The 13,184-nt window shown below is 38.5% G+C and overlaps 1 protein-coding gene across 1 annotated transcript; it reads left to right on the top strand.

Moving 5' to 3' along the window:
• The first annotated feature begins 4,358 nt into the window (after positions 1-4,358).
• Positions 4,359-12,882, top strand: LOC127451912 (insulin-induced gene 1 protein). The gene is made up of 6 exons (XM_051716974.1): positions 4,359-4,505; positions 4,645-4,984; positions 6,598-6,722; positions 7,207-7,373; positions 7,607-7,706; positions 11,487-12,882. Exons 2-6 carry the CDS (start codon positions 4,651-4,653, stop codon positions 11,514-11,516), a joined length of 756 nt encoding a protein of 251 aa, XP_051572934.1. The 5' UTR covers positions 4,359-4,505; positions 4,645-4,650; the 3' UTR covers positions 11,517-12,882.
• The last annotated feature ends 302 nt before the right edge of the window (positions 12,883-13,184 follow it).

The raw sequence follows: 13,184 nt of genomic DNA, 5'->3' as shown, positions 1-13,184 counted from the left end.
TCTCCTCCCCATGTAAATTAGATATCATGATGATTAAGTTTGTAATAGTTTGCAATGCCCCACTTCCGATAAATATTTTATCATTTATGGCCATTATCACAGAAAAAACTCAATGTGGGAACCAAACCAAGAAAACTTTATTTACTGAATAAAGCCACAGCTCTATATGCTGTCAGTCAAAGCTCAACGTGAGCCGTTAAAGCCGCACAGCTGCGCGACTCGCAGACACAATATATAAACTCAGCAAAAAGAAGCGTCCCTTTTTCAGGACACTGTATTTTAAAGATAATTTTGTAAAAATCCAAATAACTTTACAGATCTATATTGTAATGGGTTTAAACAATGTTTTCCATGCTTTTTCAATGTACCATTTTAATGAACATGCACCTGTGGAATGGTCCTTAAGACACTAACAGCTTACAGACGGTAGGCAATTAAGGTCACAGTTATAAAAACTTAGGACACTAAAGAGACCTTTCTACTGACTCTGAAAAACACCAAAAGAAAGATGCCCAGGGTCCCTGCTCATCTGCGTGAATGTGCCTTAGGCATGCTGCATGGAGGGATGAGGACTGCAGATGTGGCCAGTACAATAAATTGCAATGTCCATACCGTGTGACGCCTCAGACAGTGCTACAGAGAGACAGGAAGGACAGCTGATCGTCCTTGCAGTGGCAGATCACGTGTAACAACACCTGCACAGGTTCGGTACATCCAAATATCACACATGCGGGACAGGTACAGGATGGCAACAACAACTGCCCGAGTTACACCAGGAATGCACAATCCCTCCATCAGTGCTCAGGCTGTCCGCAATAGACTGAAAGAGGCTGGACTGAGGGCTTGTAGGCCTGTTGTAAGGCAAGTCTTTACCAGACATCACCGGCAACAACGTCGCCTATGGGCACAAACCCATCTTCGCTGGACCAGACAGGACTGGCAAAAAGTGCTCTTCACTGACGAGTCGCGGTTTTGTCTCACCAGGGGTGGTGGTCGGACTCGCGTTTATCGTTGAAGGAATGAGCGTTACATCGAGGCCTGTACTCTGGAGCGGGATCGATTTGGAGGTGGTGGGTCCATCATGGTCTGGGGCGGTGTGTCACAGCATCATCGGACTGAGCTTGTTGTCATTGCAGGAAATCTCAACGCTGTGCGTTACAGGGAAGACATCCTCCTCCCTCATGTGGTGCCCTTCCTGCAGGCTCGTCCTAACATGACCCTCCAGCATAACAATGCCTCCAGCCATACTGCTCGTTCTGTGCATGATTTCCTGCAAGACAGGAATGTCAGTGTTCTGCCATGGCCAGCGAAGAGCCCGGATCTCAATCCCATTGAGCACGTCTGGGACCTGTTGGACCTGTTGGATCGGAAGCTGAGGGCTAGGGCCATTCCCCCCAGAAATGTCCGGGAACTTGCAAGTGCCTTGGTGGAAGAGTGGGGTAACACCTCACAGCAAGAACTGGCAAATCTGGTGCAGTCCATGAGGACAAGATGCACTGCAGTACTTAATGCAGCTGGTGACCTCATCAGATACTGACTGATACTTTTGATTTTGACCCCCCCCCTTTGTTCAGGGACACATTATTCCATTTTTGTTAGTCACATGTCTGTGAAACTTGTTCAGTTTATGTCTTAGTTGTTGAATCTTTTTATGTTCATACAAATATTTACACATGTTAAGTTTGCTGAAAATAAAAGCAGTTGAAAGTGAGAGGACGTTTATAACATTTTGAATGGGTGCCTCTATGGCGTTTTTTGCGAGAAGATTTCATTTGAGTTCCACACGCTGCTACTCGCCACCCTTTTTTTTTATGGGAAGAATTTTTTTTATTTTTTTATTTTCTTCTTATGGGAAGAATTTGCAATTCTTCCCATAAGGCCTGCACCCCTGAGTCTTCTCTTTACTGTTGTACATGAAACTGGTGTTGAGCACGTAGAATTCAATGAAGCTGTCAGCTGAGGACACGTGAGGCGTCTATTTCTCAAACTAGAGACTCTGATGTACTTATCCTCTTGTTTAGTTGTACATCTGGCCTTCCACATCTCTTTCTGTCCTTGTTAGAGCCAGTTGTCCTTTGTCTTTGAAGACTGTAGTGTACACCTTTGTATGAAATCTTCAGTTTTTTTTGGCAATTTCATGCATTGTATAGTCTTCATTCCTCAAAACAATGATTGACTGATATGTTTCTGTTTCTTTTGTGCCATTTTTGACCTAATATTGACCTTAAGACACGCCAGTCTACTGAATACTGTGGCAACTCAAAAACAAACACAAAGACAATGTTAAGCTTCATTTAACGAACCAAATAGCTTTCATCTGTGTTTGATATAATGGAAAGTGATTTTCTAGTACCAAATTAGCAATTTATCATGATTACTCAAGGATAAGGTGTTGGAGTGATGGCTGCTGGAAATGGGGTCTGTCTAGATTTGATCAAAAATGACTTTTTTTCAAATAGTGATGGTGCTGTATTTTACATCAGTAATGTCCTGACTATACATTTTGATCAGTTGAATACCACTTTGGTGAATAAAAGTCACATTTCTTTCCATAAAAGCAAAATCTGTACATTATTCCAAACTTTTGGCCGCCTGTGTGTGTGTGTGTGTGTGTGTGTGTGTGTGTGTATGTGTATATATATATATATATATATATATATATATATATATATCTTTAGATATTTATATATATAGGCTTTAGACATTGTTTGCACAATTGTTATGTTGTTGTTATTCAATCGTAGAGTGCACCAAAATGTAGGCTTATGAACACAATTTAGCCAAACGTAGCTTCACCCTGACAACTTTATGCAATCTGAGTTATTGAATAATTTTTCCGATTACTCGATTAATCATTAGAATAATCATTAAATTATCCGACTACCAAAATAATCGATAATGACAGCCCTACACCTATTAGATGTTTTCTCTCAGATGTCAACAAGACAGTCATAAGATGTCTTTGAGGCAGTGTTTGTAAATCTGATCTTTTTAAGATGTTTAGCAGATGTTCATTAGAATGTGATCCCTGATAGCACACGTACATCACCTGGACGTCTATTTGATGTGTGTGTTTTGTGATGGAAACTTTTAGGCTATGCATGATACAGCAGTGAATTTTTTAATGAGAACAGACTGTTTTTCTGTGATTAAGTAATAATGTCTGGAGAATTATACTTAGCTGTGAATTGGGGAACTAGAAGTAGTTTTGGAATAGTGACATTTTAATGTTTGTGACGAATCCAGACAGGGACTATCCCCTTACGTTATCTGCTCAAAACAGGGACAAGCCATAAGATTTAAACCAATCAGATTGAAGTAAACATGTATTATGGGAGTTACATATGCAATAATACATAAAAGCTTATGAATTGTTTAGTTCAATAGAGTCCCTACTGTATTCAAAGAGATCTCTCCAACAATAAGAAAAAAAACGAAGGAGTCTTGCCTGATTTATCGCTGCGCAGCATAAAAAGCTGAATATACAAGATTTTCACATTTGAACCATTTATCCAAGACAGAACACTGCCCTGGTTTGAGTCCGGGTAAGATGTAACCTTCCAGTTTGAGTCTGGATCATGAGGTACCTGGTCAGATCTAGGATTTCCACAAGTTTTCATCTGGAAGATGTGTTTTTTTTTTACATTGTTTGCTCATGCAATACGTCTATCAGACGTTTCCTCTCAGATGTCAGTAAGACATTCATCAGGTGTCTTTGAGATGTTACGGATTTAGAATGTTTGTAAATCTGATCTTTTTAAGATGTTTAGCAGATGTTCATTGGATTGTGACATTTTCCAGATGAAACACTCATAAACAGAAATGCCCTTCATCTCTGAGATGTCTGTTTTGGACATTTTCATCTGGAAAGCATCCAAATCTAATTAACGTCTGCTAATCATCTTAAAAAGATCAGATTTACAAACGTCTCAAAGACATCTGCTGAATGTCTTATTGACATCCGAGAGGAAAGGTCTTATATAAGTATTGCAGATGAGCAAACAACGTAAAAAAAAAAAAATACATCTTTCAGATGTTAACACACACATTTAATAGATGTCTGTGTGATGTGCGTGTGCTATCAGGGTGTGCTATGCGGGAATGTTTTCAAGATGAAAATATATAAAACTGGCATTTTGGAAACCATCAGGTGACTATCAGTCAAACTGAAAGCAAACCTTTTTAGGCAACTTTTCAACCCCTCTGTTATCACGTCACGAACAGCTGACGGCAGAGAACATCAACAACGCGTGTTCCTGAGAGGGAGGTGGTGTGCGTTCGCGTCATATGGCCCGCCGCTCTCTGATTGGCCAGCGCGACTCACCAGACATGACCGCGCTTGTTTTCTGCCCGGTTTGGACTGGGGAATGAAAGAGGCAGCCGCGTTTCATGAAGAGATGACAAAGTAACACATCTGGAGTCGTTTCTGTTAAAGTCATATTAGTTTTTTTTTTTAAAGCACAGAGGTGTTTCAGTTCAGACAAGGACACTGTCTAAGGATCAAGGTGGGTGTTCAAAGCCTGTACTTCTAGTGACAGAACAGTTTTTAATTGAGTAATATTTAATGTCCATTATAAATACTACTGCATGGTGCTTTAAAGTAGAATAATGTGTTCTCTAACTTAATTTTCTTGGTTCTCATAGTGCCAAATGCCAAGACTAGATGACCATTGTTGGACCTGCTCATGTTCAACCAGTGTGAAGTCAAAGGACCTGTCGAGCGCCAGCTGGATTGTTTGTAAAACGGGTGAAATGATGTCCATTATAACCTCCGTGCTTAGTCATGCATACGGCTCTGTGCACAGTCTCCAGTCTGCTAATTTAATACGACGGGGGCTTGTGTTGTTTATTGTCGGAGTAGTTCTCGCCTTGGTGTTAAACTTACTACAGATCCAGAGAAACGTTACATTGTTCCCAGAGGAAGTGCTGGTCACTTTGTTTTCGTCCGCCTGGTGGATTCCGCTCTGCTGTGGAACTGCTGCTGGTAAGTCGAGTAAAATGTGTGTTTTGGGCATGTTCTGTTGATGTCAATAAGACAAAGGGGTGCGTGTCTGTGTGTGTAAGAGGCTGTTTTGACTACAGCCTAGGCGGTCCACCAATGCGAACACTAGCTTGGATAGAATCGCGTGCGTGCCTGTTGTTATTGTGTTTACATTATGTATCAGTCCTTACACTTTTGATATGGGGGCTGTTTTGATGACATGCATCGGACAATGACCTTTATTGCTCACGGGTTGTACTACCTTGGAAACAACCGGGCATTCGGGGTCATTCTTGGGGTGCTGCTTTTTCATTGGCTGCCCACAGAACTGGTGAGCAGCGAGGGAGGCACGTCATTGGCTGCTGCGCTGAACATGCCACTTACCGAAAGAGAAGCACGGAAGTCGTGTGCAGCAGAAATTAATAAATAATTCAGGCACGCTCGACTCCTCCCCCTGCATTCCACACAGTCTACATAGTGGTGATGTGGACGCATACCAATACACAACTTTTCAAGTGGAAAATCCCTTTTAAAGGAGTGTTGGTAGCTAAATGAATTTCACCTCTCTTATTTGGCTTCATGTGTATCTAAAACCAAATTTTTTTATATTTACTTGCCTTAACGCTTAAATGCATGGAAATTTCACTAAACACACTTACATATTTGGGACTTAGAGAGCCAGCACTTATATCGATCACAAATGGATATACAAAATGCCCAGAAAGTGTCAAATTTTCAAAATATTTTCAAGACAATTAGAAAATAATAGAATAAAATATATTTTGATGTTTTATTTTTCCTATATCAATGAGAAAATGCAACAAATCTAGAACAAGTTTCATTACTTTCACTCAATTTCCTGAGATGCAACTGGCTGTCAAACACATATTGAGCTACACATGACACATAAGTAACATAAGTATTTTCTCAGGCATTTATTGACTAAATAGATGAACAACTTACATAATTTCAACAGTACACCCAAATGACAATAGTCATATCATACTGTTCATGTGTTACACTTGCTATAGTTTACTTCCATGTTGTTTCTTCATCAAATACCAATGTCAAATGGAAATTAAGTCAGTCACTTAAACAACAGTACCACATTGAGTAACAAATAATATGTATGTGTACATGCATATAGAAAACTGATAATTCTCCATTGTTGCACAGAAATTCAACGTGAAATCGTAGTTATTTGTATGAATATATTACTCATTCCTCTTGTAAAAAAACAAAGAAATATCCTGTGATAGTAAACTTATATAGATATGAAATAATAATAAAAATAAAACAGACACTCTAGAGTCTCTAATGACCCTATACACTTTTGGTACTCAAACCATTATAAAAAAAAATTGTATTTGCTATTTTGGCATTTATAAAAGAAAGATTGAGGAATACTAAAGAGGTGTGGACACAACTCCAAAAAATGGATGAGGTACAGGGGGTGGAATGAGGTCCCAGGTCACTAAAGACCCGAGGTAAGGGTTAAAAAAAACAATGAAAATTGGACCCAAATGTCAACCTGTATATTTTATGTTTTGTCACCTTTTTTTTTTTTTTAGAATTACTGTTATTGAAAGCACTTTGTATTTTTCCTCTTTCCTCAGCTGTGGTTGGTCTGTTGTATCCCTGCTTGGACCACCACCTTGGAGAGCCACACAAGTTTAAGCGGGAGTGGGCAAGTGTGATGCGCTGCATTGCCGTTTTTGTGGGCATTAATCACGCCAGTGCTGTATCCTTACCAGTGCCACTTGAAACTTTTGACAGTGTGCCCAATGAACACTTTAACAGGGATGCAAACTACTCCCTTTCAGCTATAGTCACCTTTTCTGAAGCTAATATGCCCAAATTATTTGGTAAAACTTTCTACATGGTCCTTATTAAAATCCCTTACAAGGGTTCCTTTAAGATTGGACACTTAAAATCTTTAAATACAAAAAAAAAAAAAAAAGTTTGCAATACAAACAAATCAACTTAAAATATACATCTGGGACATCTGCTTTATTACCTTTTTCACTTCTCATGAGTTTGCATCCCTGCTTTAACCTAATGTTTAAAAGTGTATGTGTTTGTTTGTCAAGAGATGTCACATTTAATGCCAGCACACTTCATATAACATTACACATTCTTTCAAAACATTCTATTCATGTATCCAAGGAAAGTGCTATGCTTCAACTAACTGGGACATATTTTCCTTAAGTCAAAATATCTCACAGAAACTGGACTTTGCCAATAATGTGCAGCTTTCTCTAACCCTGGCCGCCCTGTCTATGGGCCTGTGGTGGACATTTGACCGTTCCAGGAGTGGCTTTGGCCTGGGGCTGACCACTGCCCTGCTAGCCACTCTCATTGCTCAGCTGCTGGTCTACAACGGCATCTACCAGTAAGTCATGACTGATATAGCAGCAGACTCACAGGCTCACTTCCACGTCTTGATTTCCAATTATAGTTCGAAAAAGGTTGATCAAACAGCCAAATTTACTACATGGCGGATCATCAAATTTGAGCCCCCTTGGTTTTTGTAAATATTTCTGTGCAGTTTAGCCTTAAATGTTGACTTACTTGAAAGATGTAAGTAATTAGTTGTCTCAATGCATTTACTTTATTGTTTATCAGGTATACATCACCAGACTTCTTGTATGTACGTTCCTGGCTGCCTTGTATATTCTTCTCTGGTGGAGTGACGGTAGGGAATATCGGGCGACAGCTGGCTATGGTAAGAATCTTTTCAACTGTCTTTGTAAATTGTTTAGCACATCCTATATTTACTATAAATGTTTTCCCATATGTTCTGCTCTTTTGTTGGCCGAAGTGCTCTACATTAGCCCTATGGACGTTACACCTTTTTTGTATAGCTTCGATTTCCCAAAAGGAAACCTAAATGGGCACACGTACTGAAACCAAAGTGAAACTCCACAATCAGCGCTTACTGCTTCATATCATAAGCCTGACATTTTTAGGAAGTAGGTCAGACTGAGGGACAGTTTAATATACACCACAGTTTTAATGTTTACGAATTGTAATGTTTAATATGAAGTAATTGGCTCAGTAAGTGCTTGAGGCTTGCAGGCTGAATGAAATGTGCACGTTTAGACTGTATTTTCTTGATTATCTTAAAACACTCAGTGTTGACATTCTGGCAATCTTGAGTCTGAGCTGAAACATAATGCTTAGACAGCTTAATTAGTTGCTGATTGTTTTACGAGGCATGTTTGTGCCATCCCCTCCAAGCCTTCTTAGTCAGCTGTGCCTCTTTGTCCTGATGGCATAACCACCTCCTTTCTCAATAAGGGTGTGAAAGCAGATTAGGTCCCTTGTTTTTCATGCTAATGGTCAAAGAGATGGAGCCAGTAAAGCAGTTTGTTTACCAAGTGGAGCATTCTACATGTTGTTTTCAGGGTTTTTGTTTTGAGTTGGCAGTGGGTGATTTTGCTTGACCAATTGGGATTAGCTGTATGCTAGTGTTTTTCCCATTCTCATTAGAAGGTGGTCAGTTGGTTGGTAGCAGCTGAGCATTAGAGTGGTATAAAAAGGAGAATATCATTCCCAGAAATGATATATTCTAGACTGAAAGGCACATAACTAAGAGTGACTATGGATCCACAGACTAGATGTGCCTAAATATACCTTTGTGACTATGAATGTTTGTGTGTTCTGCCTGGCCCTTACTGATATTGTAATGTATCTCTTAAAGGCTGTATTTGTTAATATCCTCCTGAGACCCGAATGTGACTGCTGTGTGTATTTTTCATTGCCCTTTCTGATTTGTAACCAGTAGCACCTAATAAACATGCAGCAACTACAACAAAAAAACTTCTAGATCAAATATTTTTTTTTACGTGTACCTATCTATAGAAAATTAGAATTTATTTTTTTTTATCATCAAATTGTTTACTATGTTTCCAGGAGTGTTGGTTGTTTGTGTTTTGAGATGTTGCAGACTTTACATCAGAAATTAGCATAATTAATTCTGGTTCAAATAATGTCCAGCATCATCCAATCACTGCCAACCACGTTAAAATAAAATTATGAATCTATGTACTGATTATCACTGTCCCATGTCTGCCAAACATGTTGAGTGGTCCAAACATAATCTGCAGCCTGAAAATAAGAAGTGAATGCACTTGTATAAGAAATCTATAGGATGCCTCCCTATTTAGTGAATGATTTAACCTCCAGGGTGCTGTCTGTCTGCACTGGTCTCAGAACAGTTTGAAATGCACCTTATTTTCATCCTAACTTCGTATATAGTCTCTGAAAGCAACAAGTGATAATGCACAGTAAATGTAGGAGTTCTAAGGAAAAAATGTGTTGAAATACACACTAGTGTGTGTTTAGCAGCGTGGCGTTTAGCGAAAAATCGCTCAAATTAAAAAAATGGCATATCGGATTAAACTAGAGACCCCAGTCTTTTGACTCAAACAGGTTTCTTACCAGATGTAGTTTAGTTGGCATTTCTTCCAAAGACAAATTCCGCTGTGGTCGGCGCCATATTGTTTTGTCACATTACTCCATACGCCAAAAGTTTAACCCTTTACTGACAGCTCAGATTCTTCTGAATTGTGATCAGTCAGTATAAATGAATTTAAATTACGCATTGCTTATTCAGCCCCACCCCTTTTCTGCGCTCGCGCTTCTGAATTTTGTCATCTAACTTCCTGTTTGAATTGAAGCTACTGAGAAGAGTTGATCAAAATGGATGTGTGGAAGCACAAAGTATTTTTCACCAAGAGTTGATGGTGTGAGTTTACAGCACCCTTTACTACATGAAAATGCTAGTGAGGTGTTTTTTCCGACACCCGCGGAGGTAAATTGGACCTGGCAGATCACATTCAGACAGCTATGACACACTGCAGTTTAAGTGTTTAATTGTTATATGTGTAATTCTCCTTAATTTTTAGGTTTCAACTTGTTAATAATTTGTGTTAAAATGTGTAGTTGATATGACATTTCCAACAGTGACAGCTTTTATTACACATGCAAGTTCAACATTAAAGAAAATTACTTTTAAATAAAAAATAAAATAAATTGTCACCCTACATTTTAATAGGCTTAAATGTGATTGAAATGGTTGTAAACAGAATCTAAAATAAAACAAACATTTTCGTGTGTGTATTAATATAGTAGCACCCCTTACCCAGTCCCGGTTTAACGCTCAAAAAAAATCTACTCACCTTAACTGTAGCGCTGTGAGTGAATGTCATGAGAATATTGTCAGAGGTGTCATACAAAGATATTTTTAATGACTTTGTGTTGTCTCTTGGAGTTTAATGAGCACAGAGTCACATAGCGTGAAGGTATGATCTTGTGTGTTTATGAATGAAGTACTCTTGTTTTAAAATCTCCCCACTCTGCTTCCAGTTGTTATGACATCCCCTGAACACTTTAAAATACTCATGATAACTTTTGACAACTCTAGAACCTGTAAATCCACTTCAATAGCTAATTAAAATTTGACATCAACACCATGTCTGCACGCTAGTTTCTCTGCCGTATTAGGTGAATAGCGAAGCCAATATACATCTACGCATGTGAACATCTACATACATCTACGCATGTGTACATGTATGTGGGGTCGCACAGGGATATAGCTCATGTGAATAAAACAAATGTATGTAATAGCAGTGAAAAACACTCAAACAAGGGTGCAGAAGTTATGAACACTAAATTGTCAATAATTTAAAATCTTACAATTAATAATTTGCTTCTACTTCAGATTTATCTGTTTGGTTTTACATTTGGATGCTTAAATACGGCAAAACATACAACTACAATTCATCTTAATGTAACTAGTGTCTATTGTTTTCCCTGTTTAGGGCAGGTTCTCATGGTCTCTTAGAGATTGCCTTCACAGATTTAGAACATGTATTTCAAAAAGCTAATGGCTAAATATGTTGCACAGAATCTTATGATGATCGATTGACCGTATTATTCTATACAACACTGGTTGAGAGACTGGCCATGTGACGTGAAATGGCAGACAATCTTGACCTGTGAAAGTCTATCGTATTTTACAGGCCCTCCCATCCACTCAACAAGCCCTAAATAACCTGACAACCTAAACAACCCTAAGGCTTGTTTGTCATATATAGTGCATACTAATTATAGCCACAGTGTTGAGGCAACAAGTGGTTCAGCTTTTTAATCGAGTTTCTGTGAGAATATTTTTTGGTGTCACCTTGTTAAATATACATAAATACACACCTTGGGTGCTTGAACATATTTGGGTGATTAGAAGAAAGCAAGGCCAGTGCACTGAAGGTCATTACTTTGAATTCTAGTGCTTTCTTTGATTGCTGGCCTCTTTATCTGCATATTAATGTGGCTTTTTTTTAGAGCCCTTAACCTTCAGCTGCTCCTTTTGGTGTTTATACAAGTGTTAGGGTCTATGGAAATTAGGTACAAAATGCTAATTAAGCTTTTTCAGTTTTTAACCATTTGGTTAAAAGCACAGCACTGTAGCTTCTGCACTAAATGCCTTTCTCTTTCTCCACAGGGCTCGACTGAGAAGCCTCACAACGACTAAGCAGGTGTTGGAGGTCATGAAGTGAGCTTTGTAGAGTGCCAAAAATGGACGGCCTGTGAACTGAGACTCTATATTGTGTGTCCCGGGAGACAAAGATGTTTCTGTCCTAGCATAACTTCTGCTCTTAATTTTGCTCCTCTTTATAACAAAAAAGGAATATGAAGAGCGGGCTGGTCTGAGATGACCCAATGTGCCATGAACAGCACCTCCGAACCACCAAAAGAACCCCCGTGGCATTCATTACTGCCATAACCATTGTCATTGTTACAACAGCTCCATGCAGTAGTGTTACTGGTAACATCAGTCTCCTTATTACCAGGTTGCTGGATTGCCAACTGTAAAAAAATCATAGCTAGTTTCACATCTGAATTTGAAAAAGTGAAAAGTAGTGGTGAAGCTGTGTGTATACAGGTGGGTGTGTGTGATGGGTCCTATGGATAAGACCAAGGAAGAAAAAGTGGTGCTGAAGTGCACACTTTATCATGTTTAATTTTTGCTGGAGAACCGAAAGATAAATGAAAGGGAAAAAAAAAATCAAGGCTGTGCAAAATACCTAAAATATCCAAAGAGGTCTGTGTACTGTCTAGATAGGATTTGTTTGATTTTTGTTTTTTTGACAATACCTGCAGCACTGCGAGGCTACCATGGACTGACCACCCTGAGTATTACAATGAGTACCAGAGAGGTTTGGTTGCCAATGACATTTGTGCCGACTGGTTATCACTACTTTGTATGTTTGTTGCAAACACAGACCAAAAGTAAATCTAGAAACATTAGTTATAAAGTGGCATCTTGAAATAAGAATCAAACGTAAGGATGCTCATATTTCTATTATTGTAAATTCACTGAATAATTTTAAATATTTTCAGTTGAATTTTAAAGGTGTCTAAATGAAACCAATGAAATGGTAGGAAACTTGGGATAACTGAGTGTCCAAGAAAACACATTTTTACTGCAGCCTCAAAGGTTTGCAATCTGTGATTGCCTTTGTATTATAAAATTGAGTGCTTTTGTCACTACACTTGTCTATTTGTTTGTACTTCATTTATTGTGTATTGCTTATCACATGTAGACGCTTCTATATCTAATCTAAGATGTATTACTGGGCTAGAGTGTAGGGTTGGGGTCTTAGCTAATTAAGTGCAATCAGTTACTATGAGCCTGATATTCTTTAATATTTATTACTTTTTACAATATTAAGGTACCCCAGGCAACTCAGTCATATGCAGTATGGAAACCAACCAGCAATAACCACATTGTTTATATGTAAAGTGAAGGTATAGTATGATGGCAAAATACTTGTTCTAAAAGAAGTCCCACACAAAAGATGCCATTGCAAAGGATACCAATGACCATTTTCACTTTTTTTTTTTTTTTTTTTTTTCAGAAAAAAGTCATGCCTTTACTAGTAAGTTTCAGAATGTTTAGAAAAGAACATGAGTGAAATGTCTTAAACAGTGATAAATAAGGCTGTTTATGAACTTTTCTGCTTCAGGGAATGAGAGATGTAAAACTGAATGAAAGCTTTGTTTAGAGGGGAATAAGAAATGCAATAGTGTATTTCTAGGAGCGAGTGTGCATGTGTGTCTTTACCATTTCAGTTCTATCATTTCCACTATTCTGGATTCAGTAATGAATTATATTAAATAAAACTGAGTTGTCCAGCAG

This window comes from Myxocyprinus asiaticus, chromosome 2 (assembly GCF_019703515.2).
Source record: "Myxocyprinus asiaticus isolate MX2 ecotype Aquarium Trade chromosome 2, UBuf_Myxa_2, whole genome shotgun sequence".
Lineage (NCBI taxonomy): Eukaryota > Metazoa > Chordata > Actinopteri > Cypriniformes > Catostomidae > Myxocyprinus > Myxocyprinus asiaticus.
The sequence above is the reverse complement of the archived record's forward strand: the minus strand, read 5'-3'. Positions and strand labels throughout refer to the sequence as shown.

What these genes read in the sequence shown, in the direction of transcription:
- LOC127451912 (XM_051716974.1), top strand. Translation starts at nt 4,651, where the DNA reads ATGCCAAGACTAGATGACCATTGTTGGACCTGCTCATGTTCAACCAGT. An exon ending in CTGCTGTGGAACTGCTGCTG is followed by an intron (nt 4,985 to 6,597) that starts GTAAGTCGAGTA and finishes CTCTTTCCTCAG; the next exon opens with CTGTGGTTGGTCTGTTGTAT. An exon ending in TCGGGCGACAGCTGGCTATG is followed by an intron (nt 7,707 to 11,486) that starts GTAAGAATCTTT and finishes CTTTCTCCACAG; the next exon opens with GGCTCGACTGAGAAGCCTCA.